Consider the following 13319-nt stretch of genomic DNA (forward strand, 5'->3'; position numbering starts at 1 on the left):
CAATCCAGGACCAAATCCTTGACAAAACTTTCCCCCATTCTTTTATTCAGTGTTTAGTGAGAGCAGATTCCTGGTCAGGTTCTGTGACAAGTGCTAAGGACAGAGCATAGGGCAGGAGGCCTGTGCTTGTCACCTGCAGACCTGGAGTCTTGAGGTGAAAGAGGAACAAGCAAGCGGCTGCGCTGGAAAAGGGTGGTGGCTATCAACAGGGAGCAGGCACTTAGGAACGTGCAGGGCAGGGCACACACACACATCCGGAAATAGTACTTTACGGCTTGGGTGAGAGCGGAAGGGGCGGGACTTCGGGGGAGGCTGGGAAGTCAGGGTGTGGGGCGGAGCATGGCAGAAGGCAGCAGTGTCCAGTCTTTCTGTTATCGGTCTTGGCTTGAGCTTCTGCTGACTGGAGCGGTCACGCAACGGTGATTGTTCCTGTTTATATCCTCCGTGACGAATGGCCAGAGAATATCAGTATGAGCAACTGAGGGTGTTAAGTAACCGCTAACACTCATGAAGGTCGGCATACCAGGACTCATTAGGGATTCGGATGCGATTCAGCTCGAGGGTGGTGTCACCTGTTGTGTCCATGACCACTTGTGGCAACAAACAGCAAATGGCCTAGAACATTAATTTTTAATTCATCTTTGAAATAAATTATGTGCGTTCATGTGCTCGAAATGTTCAAAATGTGCCTAGGGCAACAAGTCAAGTATTTCTCGTGTTATTTCCTTATCAATATCTCCTGGAATGTATCTCGATATGTCAGCCAGCTCTCTTCGCTTTGACTGCTTCCTGTGTTTGCAGCATGTAATCACACTATTAAAATAGGTGGTTTTCAAGCCTTCGTGTAATCCTGCAGCAGTAGCTCTGAATATTGCTTCTAGGCTATTCTTCTAGAAGGTCACCTGCTGGATGAAGTGCTGAGCACTGTGTCTTTGTTACTATTGACACGTGCCTCTTTTAGAGCATGTCATCTGCACTCCCATAAGTGGTGTCTAAAGTTTCATTTCCCCACAGTTGATGAACAGTTCTGGACCTTCCCCCCGTAGATGAAGACGATAAGACAGATTAATTTTAATTTGAATCCTTATTACCGATGAGTTTCCTCCACCTCTTTGACAGTTTTTTAAGTGTTTTTATTTATATTTGTAGTGTGTGTGTGTGTGTGTGTGTGTGTGTGTGTGTGTGTGTGTGCGCATGTGCGTGCATGAGTGCAGGTGCCTAACATCTGATGTGTTGGATCTCCCCAGAGATGGAGTTACCGGAGTTTGTAAGTCCACATTGAGAACTGACCACAGGTCCCCTGTAAAAGCAGTATGCATTCTGAAACACTAAGCTGCCCCTCCAGCCTGAAAGAGACTTTTGCAACAAGACAAAGTTGTTTGTATCCCCTTTCTGTGAACTGGGCATTCAGAAACAAACTCCATGTCTGTCGTGATGGTGACTTCTTTATCGGTGTGAGGGAGATGTGCAGAAGGCAGTGTGACAGATATGGCAAGTAGTTTCCTTAGACTTTGCTTGGAGTGGCCTAAATACTGTTGAGGACTAAACCTGTTTTAGCTGACTCCCTAGAGGGAAATGAGAATACAAACATTGGGATCAAGTGGCCTGGGGAATTCTGAACTGCGTAGGTTGTAAAACCTGCCTTCACCACAGAGGGGGAAAGGTTTATTTCCATCATGAACTATCCTACCCCATTACTCATCCATTTACAGTGACAGGGTCATGTCATCCTGCCCCGTCTAAAGCCAGACAAATTCCACATACTCAGCCGTCACTGAGCACTGTTGGGAGGCAGTCCTCGAGTTGGAGGAGGTATAGGGCAATGCCACCTGTTGTCTCCTTTGGTATTGTACCTTAAGTCTGTCAGGGTGACATTTGTCGCATTCAGGGTCACTAACTATAGCTGTAGCTCTGTAATACTTGGAATGGCTGCCCCTTTCCACCACCTGTTTCCCAAAGTATCCCTTTGTTCCTTCCTTTTAGAGAAGGGAAGCAGGGCTTTTCTGCTCCATTCCTCACCAACCTAAATTCCTTTTATTATTACTATTGCTACTTTTGATGAATTCAGATAATTGATTACCAACCAATTCTATCAGAATTTCTCATTAAGTAGAAGACTCGCCAGCTGCTCATGCTCTGTGAGGACCGAGGATTCTTCCAACTACACAGGAATAGGTTGAACATCCCGCGATGGCTTCATCATGTTTTGCTGGAGCTAATCACACAATTAGAAAACTCCCATGAAAACATAATTTTCTCTGAAGAAACGAACAGCAAACAATCCCCACAAAAACAAACAAACACCCCAGAAAGCATTCTGTGAAATGGGAATTAAAGTGTCTAAAAAGTAAAGGCATGGCCGCAGCCGTGTGCGTATTCTATCCTACTTCACGGATGCACTCACCTGTGTTCCTTCTCTTCTCTTTGATGTTTGGCCCCTGTACAAAAAAAAAAAAAAATAGAATTAGTGTGTGAGGAGCTGTGTGAAGAGATAGGCAGGGGCAGAGAACACAGAGGAAAAAAGAACAAAAGGCGAGAAAGATGGCAACGGATAAAGTTAGGTTGGTGCCACTATCGGCCTCGATTAGCTCAGAAGTTAAACATAGGATTCATACAAATTTTATAGGAGTCAACCCTTCAAATAGACACCAGGAAGGAGATGAAAGGGACAGGATAGTAAACAAAGAACCCTTGTCCCATAGAAAGGCCTCGTGGGACCACGTGGACATAGCACATGTTTAAAGGCAGTTCTGTCACATTCTTTCCGCTCCGCTCCACAGCACACCCCACGCCCATTTCCTTCAGTCACTGGGAGGTCACTGCGTTCTGCTGTGTGACACACGGTACTCATGTGAACTCGTGGAGTAGAGTGGGATGACGCAATAGGCCTCCTGTCACCTGCCACCTCACATTCAAGCCTTCAGCCACACCTTAAAACAGCAATTTAGTTTTGCGTTTAAAGTGATGGCGAGTATGAAATCTTCTAAGAGTGGAGATCCTCACCTGATGACTTGAGAAGTACTTTTATATTTTCTTTTCAAAGTGATATTTTTTTAAATAGATGTCTTAACTTCTCAGATGTGATCTTTCGTAAATAAAATGAAACAACTCACTGTTTTGAAGTATTTACTTCAAGTTTGACCAAGACAATAACCTATTCTTGAGTTCTGTGTCATTATTGTGTATGTTCCGTATGTGACCATACACATGGATGCTACCAGTCTTCGCCTTTGCCTTCAAGGAGTAGGAAAGCAACATATGCGTACACATATGCAGTGCATGATGGAGCCAGTAATTATTTACAGAAATATGATTTTAGAAGTTCTCTTGCTATTGGGATAAATTCACTGGAAAATACTATGGGAAGGGCAGAGTCAAACAATGCCGAGGAAACCATGTGAAATAGTTGGGGCTTCAGTCAATGCAGTGGATGTACTAAAATATTAAGGCATTACGCAACTGGCATTCTCTGACACCTTTGACCCTGTAATTATGAAATATTATGTTAGGTTCATGGTGGAGAGGAAGTGGCAGAGAAGGACCACTTTTTAAATTTTAGATTTAAATTATATCCAAATACATAGATGTATAGTTTTGTCATTGTAATATTAATGATGGATTTGGGGAGGGATTTCTGTATGCGTACTAGTAGAGCTAATTCGCTGAGGTATGTCATTTTGTCTTTTAATCCAAAGAAACAGAACCTGGAGCCTGCTCCAGCAGGAAACATTGATCCTGACAGGGGAAGGGGCAAGACCAGGTTCTAGGCTTTGTTCCTAGAGGGTCTGGGGGTGTCTTGGAGGAAACTAGACGGAGCCTTTTCCCAACAGACAACACAAAGGTGACCCGGAACCTAGAGGTCGGGAAACTTGAAACAAAGGCAGCAATAAGCAGAGCTCACCAGAACACCAGAACCAAGGACTTATCACGGAAGTGCAGGGAGAGGAATGCAAACTCTAGAGATCCACCTTCAAGGGGGAAAGCAGGTGACCACACAGCCGCAAGAACAAACCCCGAGCGCCTGCGAGGCTCCGGCTGAGCTGGCTCTGAACGCTTTATATTGTACATGCCACTGTCAATATGGTCAACCAGGCAGTGGCTGTTGCCACCATTTCAGATACCTCATAAAGTGAAACTACATTATAATTTCACTGATGTTAAGAGAAACCGAAGGTTTCCACGAAATGGACCCCTGAAACTAGAGATACGGACCTCTGTCTCCCATGAAAGCAGCTTTATAGCTTATAAAACCAACCTTCCCCTCTGCAATTAAACCAGAACAAGATAGATGTGTCTCATTCCTTGACGTAATGGCCTTGAGGCATCTTAATGGAAACACTCTAATAAAAGTTTATCTCGAATACTGACCAATCCTTTAGCCCTGGCTACAGGAGACGGCCGAGCAGCAGCCCCAAGCATTCAGGCTTATCGGAAAAGACGTTCCCCTGTCAAAACCATGTGATGAAGAAATCAGGATGAATTGTGAGCCGGGGAGGATGAGGAAAACACAATTACACCTGAGCAGAGTCCTTCACCTCACAATTTCAGAGGGCCAGTGTCTGAGCTCCCGGACAAAAGGCTTCTGGAAATCCTCCTGGTAACTGTCACGCCATCCACGGTGGTTGGAAAGTAAGCAGGAAGAGCCACGGTCTGCCTCTTCTCTGGGAAGCATCTGAAAGAGAGCAGGGTTCTCACACTAGTTATTACATGGGAGGCAGGGTCTCTAAAAATGAAATCCCTTCCTAGTCCCCAAAATAAAGAAGGAAGGTAGGAAGGGAGGGAGGGAGGAAGGAACAAAGGAAAGAATGAATGAACCAAGATCGTTGAGCTTGCTGTAAAGAAAATGCCACGAAGAATTTAGTACGTACCACTTGCCATTGGTCCAGTGTCTCAGCGTAGACGGCCATGAATCGCATTTCCCTTGCAGTGTTTCCATTTCCACAGGAATCATCACACTTCTGACCCTGGACTTCCATAAAGAGCATGTTTCACAATGCCAGGCCCTGTTCACACTTCTGCCGTCTACCCAGCCACCTCAGAAAGGGGCGAGGCACTGAGTGATCCTTCCTTCAGCCCACACCGTCTGGTGACGTGACGGTGCTTGGGGTATAAAAACAAACAGTAATCAAATCACCTTAATTTTAGGGGAGACACGGAACCTTGAATGACTGTGGGCAGCCGGTTTTCATGTCGGAAGCCGTTGCTTAATATCTGCAGCTGCACTTACTCAAGACGGAAGCAGGCACAGCTGACACTGAAATTCAGGAGCCCAAAATGGAGCCAGTCACTGAGCCTGTTTCCCGCCACCCACCTCTGCTTGGACAAGCCACCTTGCTTTACTGTTGTGGGTCAGCAATAGCCTTGGGAAAAGCCACCTCAAGCGGCAGTCACCATCAATGAACTGAGGAAGCTCATGCCAGCTTGAAGCAGGGACATCCAAGGAAGGGTGTCTGTGCTCGAGTTGGTGTCAGTTCTAGTTGCTTGTCTTACAAGATGCTGTCTAGCAGGTCTGGGAAGGTCACGCACTTACCTAAACTTAAAATGTGAACATCTGTGTTTAGCATCTGCTTCTCACGGGCATCAGAGGAGGAACTCTGGCCATGGTTATAAAGAGCGGTGCCTGGTAGGCCAGGGCTTCTGGGAAGGTAGGTCTAAAGCTAGCTCCTCAGGCCAAGGATTGGGCTGAAATATCTATGTGTCTGCAGATTTCGTTTGTCTCTTCCTCCCTCTGGCCGTGAAAGGGCATCCATTATGTGACGCTTTCGAGAAGAAAGCAGACCCGGGGTGTTTCTGTTCCACAGCCTACTGGTGCCCTCTGTGTTTGGCCACACTCACGCTGCCACAGCGAATAATGAAAATTCTGTACTGTTTTCACTCAACTTCTGCCTCTTGGCAGCCATGACCAAAATCACCCTGCAGCTGTCATTTGCAAGAGGGATCCCTAGCCAGTCACTGACAGCCACCCTGCTGTGAGGGGCAGCTGCTCCAGAGCACTTCAAGCAGGAAAGTGACAGAGCCATATGCTACCTGGAATCCCCCAATGAGGGCAGCGCTCCCCCGAAAGTATCAGAACTTGTGTTTCTAACTCCTGCCAAGCAGCTCGGCATACGATCTGTCTGAGATCTTGCTAATGACAACGGTGAACGGGAAGACAAAAGCTCAGATGCTCCTAAGCACAGATGCTTTGCAGTACACAAAGCTCTGAAGAAACTGCTGGGTCACAGGCGAAGGTTTCGGGGGGAAGACTCCCACAGGCTGAGGAGTCTTAAACACAACTACACACACTGTGTAACTTCAGCGGACACCTACCATCTTCAAATATGCAACACGTTCTTCCAAATGCTACAAAATCAATAAACCTGCAGGGGAAATCAAGGATCCTGGGCTTTTCTCAAAATCTTCCTCCAAAAAGTTTCCACTGTTTGTTTGAAAAAAAGAAAAAAAGCTGGCTTCTTGGACAGTGGATACATGTTCTATAAAAGGTGTATCTAAACTAACGTCGGGAAAATAAAATGATTCCTTATTTTCACACACCAGAGCTTCTAATATTTTGGCATATACTGTGTATAGCATGTGATCATGGAGTGTGTGTGTGTGTGTGTGTGTGTGTGTGTGTGTGTGTGTGTGTGTACAGCAATTTCAGGAACATATTTTCTCCGCAGCTTTGGTAAGAAGCCTAGACTATAAACAATTTGAGACCTGAGACTTATTTCCCTGTTAATCTTAGACCCTAGATGATGTCTGGGATAAAGTAGGTGTTTGATGTTTGCTGGGAAATTGATGATGCTAAAGTGATTCCTCAAATTTACTGATAACAGCACAGGGAAGAAACAGTCTACGGCCAAGCTGGAGACGTAGATATTAAGTTGTGTCCAGTCAATCTCATAGTAAAATTTAGGAGAATGCAAAAAAAGTAAAAATCAAAAGGGTGGGATATGTCCTCAGGAAACAAGAACACAGGAAGCCACATAAATAGAAAAGAAAAATATTGTTGGCATTAAACTCAATGAGAAACGCTTTGCCACTAGGCTTCATCTTTACTCTGCCTGGGGACTGATGAAGGACGGGACCTGGGGGCTCCATGCTGCGAGGCGGGGCATTTTGTTTGTCTTCTGCATTCTTCCTGGAGCAGGTAAAAGGTGAACACATTGTGCAATCATGCCTGCACCCACGTGAGCCTCCTTTTCACGTCTTATCACAGACCACAGGCCTATGCCACACACTAGCCTCCACTACCCCTTGAGCTGGCCTTCCCTACCCACCAGCTGTGTGGCGACCATCTGGAGCACTGTGGTTCCAGCAATATGGCTAATGAGCATCCTGCAGAGCCCTGCAGACAGTGTAGACACGATAAGGAATCCCCCATCAGGTGCCAGGATGCAACTTGCCAAGTCTAGTGCCTGTCTCCCATGGAGGCCTCCAGGGATGCTGGAGAGGATGGCTAGGGGCCTATTCTCAGCCCACACGTGGCAGAAACTGGCCCAAGGGGGTACGATTTTCACCTGCATGCTGAGGGAAAGAGGGATTGTGCTGGAGAATGCAAAGCTATAGACACTCGCATGTACTGCTAACAGAGGCATAGCAGATAACGCACTGAATCGGGGTACCAGGCACTCCTGTGAGCACTTTACGTATGTTTATGATCATCATCCTGACGTCATAACACAATGACAAAGGTGCTATTTCCATCTTCAGTTTATAGATGTGGAAACTGAGGCACACGAAAAGGGGTTGTCTCAATGTTACATGGTCAATTGTGACAATCTCTTCAATGGGCATTCTACACATTTTAAATTTTTATATGATTAAATTACTTCCAGATATTTGGCTTAGGGAGACACCAGGTAATATATAAGGAAGAATATAAAGATGTTAATTGTAACATCATTTATGAAAGCACACTGGGATACAGCACTTATGTATAAAATTCTAAAAAAAAAAGAAAGAAAGAAAGAAAAGAAAATTTTAAATTAAAAAAGGCAAATTCCAGCCAGGCTGTGGTGGTGCACACCTTTAATCCCAGTACTTAAGAGGCAGAGGCAGGTGAATCTCTGTGAGTTCAAGGCCTGCCTGGTCTACAAAGCAAGTCCAGGACAGCCAAGGCTACACAGAGAAACCTTATCTTGAAAAAACAAAAAAACAAAAAAGGCAAATTCTAGAAAAACACAAATACATATAGTGGAGTGGTTACTTAAATTATCGTATTCATATTAGAGAACAAATATATTAACTTAATAAGAAAATATATATGAAATATTATTAAGTAAATAAATCAAAGTAGAGAGCAATGCCTACTGTATTTTTTTTCTTTTTTGCTTTGTTTTGTTTTTTTGAGACAGGGTTTCTCTGTGTAGCCTTGGCTGTCTTGAATTCACAGAGATCTGCCTGCCTCTGCCTCCTGAGGGCTGGGATTAAAGGCGGCGCCACCATGCCTGGCTATGATGCCCACTGTATAGTTCTCTTTATATAAAACCTGATTCGATAAAAAGGATTCTTGTCTGTGTGTAAAAGGTGACATAGCATCTTGTCTGTGCAATGAGAGAAAAATGCAAAATTAAACAGCAGTGGTCCACTTTTTAAAAGAAAACGAATGTCCTATTTCTCTTGAGGAGGAGGCGTTTGTGCATTGCTGTGTAATTAAAAGCTCACTGGCAGTTAAAATGGTTGAAAGCTTCATTGGAAAAATGAATACAAACAATCAAAACTGCTGACACAGCAAGGTGCGGGGCGGGGCAGAGCAAAGCTGCTTCATTTTCTATTTCTATCAAGTTTGGGCTGGCCTGATAAACGCTGGACAGTTATCAGTCCAGTCTTATCCTTCCAGCTGGCCTCTTAAATCCTCCATTTTATTATTCATTATTTATTTTTTAAAGCCTCAGATTATTTGCCGTGAGAAGAGCATTGTGGGGAAGAGCTTTGGGTAGCCTGGCAAATTATCTACATCTTGTGTTGAAGGCAAAGAAGGGTGTTATTTGTGGGGACTAAGATACATCAGTTGTATTTCTCTGGTGCACAAAAATACTTTTCAATCTCCAGTAGAATATCTATAATCAAGCAAAGCCTCCTCAGCTTGTACTCCAAGGGACTCTATGTAGCCAAAAAAATACAATTACTTTTCAGTTACTCTAGGGAACTTTCAAACAAACTGTAAAACTGTCAGAATCCCAAATAAGAGTCTACCAAGAAGCTCGTTTCAACGGAGCCCATTTTTGGCTGTGAGGTGCCAGCGCGGTGATTTCACTGTAACGAGTCGGGCTGCATTTGTCTTGTGAGAACTGCCTCATTTCTGCCCGGTGTTGAATTCTGTCAGTGGAAACCGCAGCCTGCTCTGCGTGAGAGTCTGCATCTGGCCTGCGCCTGTCTTCTTGTGGAACTCAGTGTCTCATTCGATCCACACACACGGGGCAATGATGACCGCCTCCAAACCAATTGCAATTACAGAGTGGCAGGTCGTAGGGACTTCCAGAAAACCTTTGCGGCTTTTGAAATAGACATAGCCTTGGGGTTTTTTATTGTTTTTGTTTTGTTTGTGTGTGTGTGTGTGTGTGTGTGTGTGTGTGTGTGTGTGTGACTATCCTCAAACAGAAGGCCACTGTCTCTGCTCTGTTGAAAGGCTGCGTGGAAGGATCAAGATTGTTCTTGGGTCTTAGCTAGTCCCTGAGGGGCTGGGGGTAGGGGGATGTCTCAATTGAGTGTCTACTTGTGTCAATGCTACTTGAAGTTCTCACATCTCTTGTCTTCCTACCCATTACTCATAAGCCTCTAAAACGCTGCCATTCTCCTCGCTTTTCACAACGGGACATTGAGCTTATTTGAGGTAAAGCGTGCAACCTGCGTATTGTGTGTCAGTGTCAGAATCTGAACCAAGATCTATTGCAGTCTACGGTCCAGACTCTGTCTACTAAATCGCCAAGGAAGATTATGCTGCTTTGGTTAGACCGGTAAGATGGTATGTGACAGACTGCTGGCCTTCTTCTCTGTTCTATACAAGGCGGTCAGAACACTTCTCTAACTACAGGCAGCTGTGACGGAAGACCAGGCAGGAGTGACCATACCCAACGTTGTACTTGTGGCCCGGGTTCTAGTATGTTCCGACGCTTCGCACCTCAGTGGGGAAGAATTCATGCACCCTCCACAGGGCACCCAAGGAGAGAGTTACTTTGGCCCTGAGAAAACGTTAGATTCCTATCAGTGCAATGAAGTGCCTGTGTTGTCCATCTGCACAGGAGCAGGCGTGTGTCTGGCTCGCAGTTTACAGGCTCAAATACAAAAATGAGTCACCAACGAGGGTGGTGGGTGACAGCAGTCAAGACACACATCAGAGTGAGCAAATGCTCACAGCACAAGCTAGAAAGGCTAGAGAGAAAGGGGTGAAGGGAAGAGGCGGGGAGGGCTAGGGTCCCCACACCCTTTCGAGGGCACCCAACCCCTTTTAGGACATACTCTCAGTCGCCTATGAATGCTCTTTAGCCCCACAGTAGCCCCACATACTGCAACCCTGGACACCAAGACTCTATGTGCAGACCTTTGGTGGCATACACTAAACCACAATCCAGCAGAGCCTGGCTTTATTTTCCATGCTCAGCCACATCAAAGCAGGATGGATTTATCTCCATCCTCACCGCCACCTGCGGTCCACCTCAGTGGTCCCATTGGCCCCACTCCTTCAACTGTCCAGAATGGAACATTTGGTCCTCCTTGCCACTGTAGAGCCATGGCCATCAGGGGCAGGCAAAGCCTCCATAGTAAGCCCAGTGTGATACTGGCAGAACCTGAAGCTCCTGTCAGACTTGGGACCGCTGCTTCCTGCCACAGAAGAGGCCAGAGACAGCTCAGAGAGAGTGAAAAGAGCGGATTTTTCTAATGGGAACACAAGGCTAGCATGAAATAAAACCTGCTATTCTTTATTAAAATATTATTCTCCAAGCACCATTTTATGTACTTACTATATTCAACAAAAAAACTGAATAGTCACTAAAATACCATCATAAGATCAAATAATACAAATCCCAGTATCCCTACAATTGCACCATACGACTCTGGAGAAGCACAATAGCAGAAAAACTGAAGAAAACCATATGGCTATTCAGAACACTTGATTTTTTTTTCATTTTTCCAAAGTGTCTTTAACATATGGAAACAAGAAAGTAGTCAAATTAGGTTCTGGAGGTAATGTATTGTATTTTGTGTGTGTGTATTTTAAATTTTTCAATGCTGGAATTCTTCTCGGTAATGGTATGTTAATAAGTGTCAATAAGTCTCTCTCTCTCTGGCTCACAGTTCAGAGGCTCAAATACAAAAATAAGTCACAATGAGGGATATATATGTATATTACACATATATATGTGTGTATACATATATATATATGTATGTATGAAAGTAGCACTATTAAGCACCCAGAGTCTATTGCTACTTTGTCAAATTTAGTTCTAGTGACTAGGGCAGGAAAAAGAAATGAAGTAGAACCTACAAGCAAGAATTTAAAAATAGAGCTACACATTGAAAGATATTTACATCAAAAAAATGTATTGACTAGGAATTTGTTTCAGAACCAGCATAGGTTGCTAGAAATTTGCTAAAAATACATTGTTTCACTGAGGATACAGATAGTAGAATTCAATAGTCAAACACAAAATAGGTGATGACCAAGTGCTGCAGCGAGTGAGGCCTGACCATGGTAGGATGCTGAAGCCTCCCGGCTGACAACGATTTCAGGATACACTGGTGTCATTTCAGCTCCTTACTGAATACTCTGCGCTGTCACTGATCACCGTGGCTTCAATGGCAGCAAAGAGGAGGCAACTAATGTTTACTTCTGCAATTTTCTTGTTTGTTTTTTGCTTTTTTGTAATGTATTTATCAAATCTCAAAGACTTCAGCCAGTTTGGCTCACGCAGCCTATATTAGCAAAATCAGGAACTATGTTGCCATCACCAAGTCATTTGACCAATTTCTCATGAATTTGGAGTGTTTCTGGTTAGTAACTGCCATGGCCTCCACTGTAGAAGGCCTTTAGAAACTTTCATGTACGACCAAACACCATTGTACCACTTTTTTTTTCCTTCCTTAGGTAGGCAGAAATTTTTGTATCATCACTGAAAATCAGTCTGGTGGTTCACTTTACTGCAAGTACAAAAGAGCTCAGTCTCATACTGAGGTTTAAAAAAAATAAAAATGAATAAAATGCACAAAACGAGAAGCATTTCCATGAGTGATTTCACACACGCTGCTAAGTACTGCGGAGTCTCGCCAAGCCTAGCCTTTAATCTCGATAGGAAGCCAGAACAGCTGTAAACTCTTATTTGCTGTCAAATGCCTTTTGCACGGTTATTAGAAAAGATAGGAGGCAAGAAATCCTTCCAATTTATCTTACACCTCACTCCTCTGACCTGCTTCTCTTCTCATTAGCACTGTTTATCTGTTGATATCTCAGAATGTGCAGATTTTGCCAGCCCTTGGCAGAATGATCGCTTGGTGTCTCCTCTCTCTCTCTCTCTCTCTCTCTCTCTCTCTCTCTCTCTCTCTCTCTGCAAGCCTTTTCACCTCCTGAACTCAGCTCCTACTGTCTGTCAAATCCACCTAGGGATAGCCCCAGTGCAACGCCGGCCTGCGCACCCCAGCATCTGCAGTCACGTGTGACTGAGTTTCACCGTGTCCCATGAAATGTGCCTGAAACAGCAACCAAGCTAGTGGGGGAGACAGACTTGCTGAAGTTGTATCTCTCTCCTGAGCCGGGAAGCAAGGATCTAGATTCCTAGCAAGCTCTCTGTGAAATGTCCTAGCCTTTCTCCTCATTCAATCAGAACCTGGAAGGCGCTGGACCAAACAATAGCATGTAATCACAGCAACTGAGTTTTGGTTGGTGGTAGGAACCCCTGTGCCCAATTACCTGAGCTCTAAACAATTAACTAGTTAAGCTACAGCACTAACTGGCTGATGGGCTAACGCTGTAGTCAGTCCATAAATGCTCTGGCCTGCCTCCGTTTTTTCTATAAACGAGGTCTGTTAGTGCTGGCGAGGGGAGCTTTTTGCATGTCCTCAGGCCCTGGGAGATGCCCAGCTGTTGAATTATTTTTGTTTCTTCGCTCAAATGCTCTTACGTATCAATGGCCTGGGGCAATTTTTCCCTTAGCACTGCTTTTATGAGTCGAGGAATGCTTTGGAGTCTCCTGGCCTCCCACTTTGGTACTCTGGACTAAAACTCTTATATTTTGGGTTGTGAGCCTAGCCTTTAATGGCTGAGCCATCTTTCCAGCCCTGGACTAAAACTCAAATCACTACAGTTTCCCAACGTTGATGCCACTCTCTTTTTATTTTTG

At 44.6% G+C, this 13319-nt stretch overlaps 1 protein-coding gene across 1 annotated transcript; it reads right to left on the bottom strand.

The window, feature by feature from the left end:
• Nucleotides 1-253: 253 nt before the first annotated feature.
• LOC311596139 (uncharacterized protein) lies at nucleotides 254-10731 on the bottom strand. The gene is made up of 5 exons (XM_084779352.1): nucleotides 10623-10731; nucleotides 4869-5100; nucleotides 4536-4672; nucleotides 2405-2438; nucleotides 254-615 (listed from the first exon to the last, which is right to left on the bottom strand). The coding sequence occupies exons 2-5, from the start codon at nucleotides 4983-4985 to the stop codon at nucleotides 499-501; spliced, it is 405 nt and encodes a 134-aa protein (XP_084635478.1). The 5' UTR covers nucleotides 4986-5100; nucleotides 10623-10731; the 3' UTR covers nucleotides 254-498.
• Between the last annotated feature and the right edge of the window lie 2588 nt (nucleotides 10732-13319).

Source organism: Acomys minous (assembly GCF_964271855.1).
Source record: "Acomys minous genome assembly, chromosome: 4".
Classification (NCBI taxonomy): Eukaryota; Metazoa; Chordata; class Mammalia; order Rodentia; family Muridae; genus Acomys; species Acomys minous.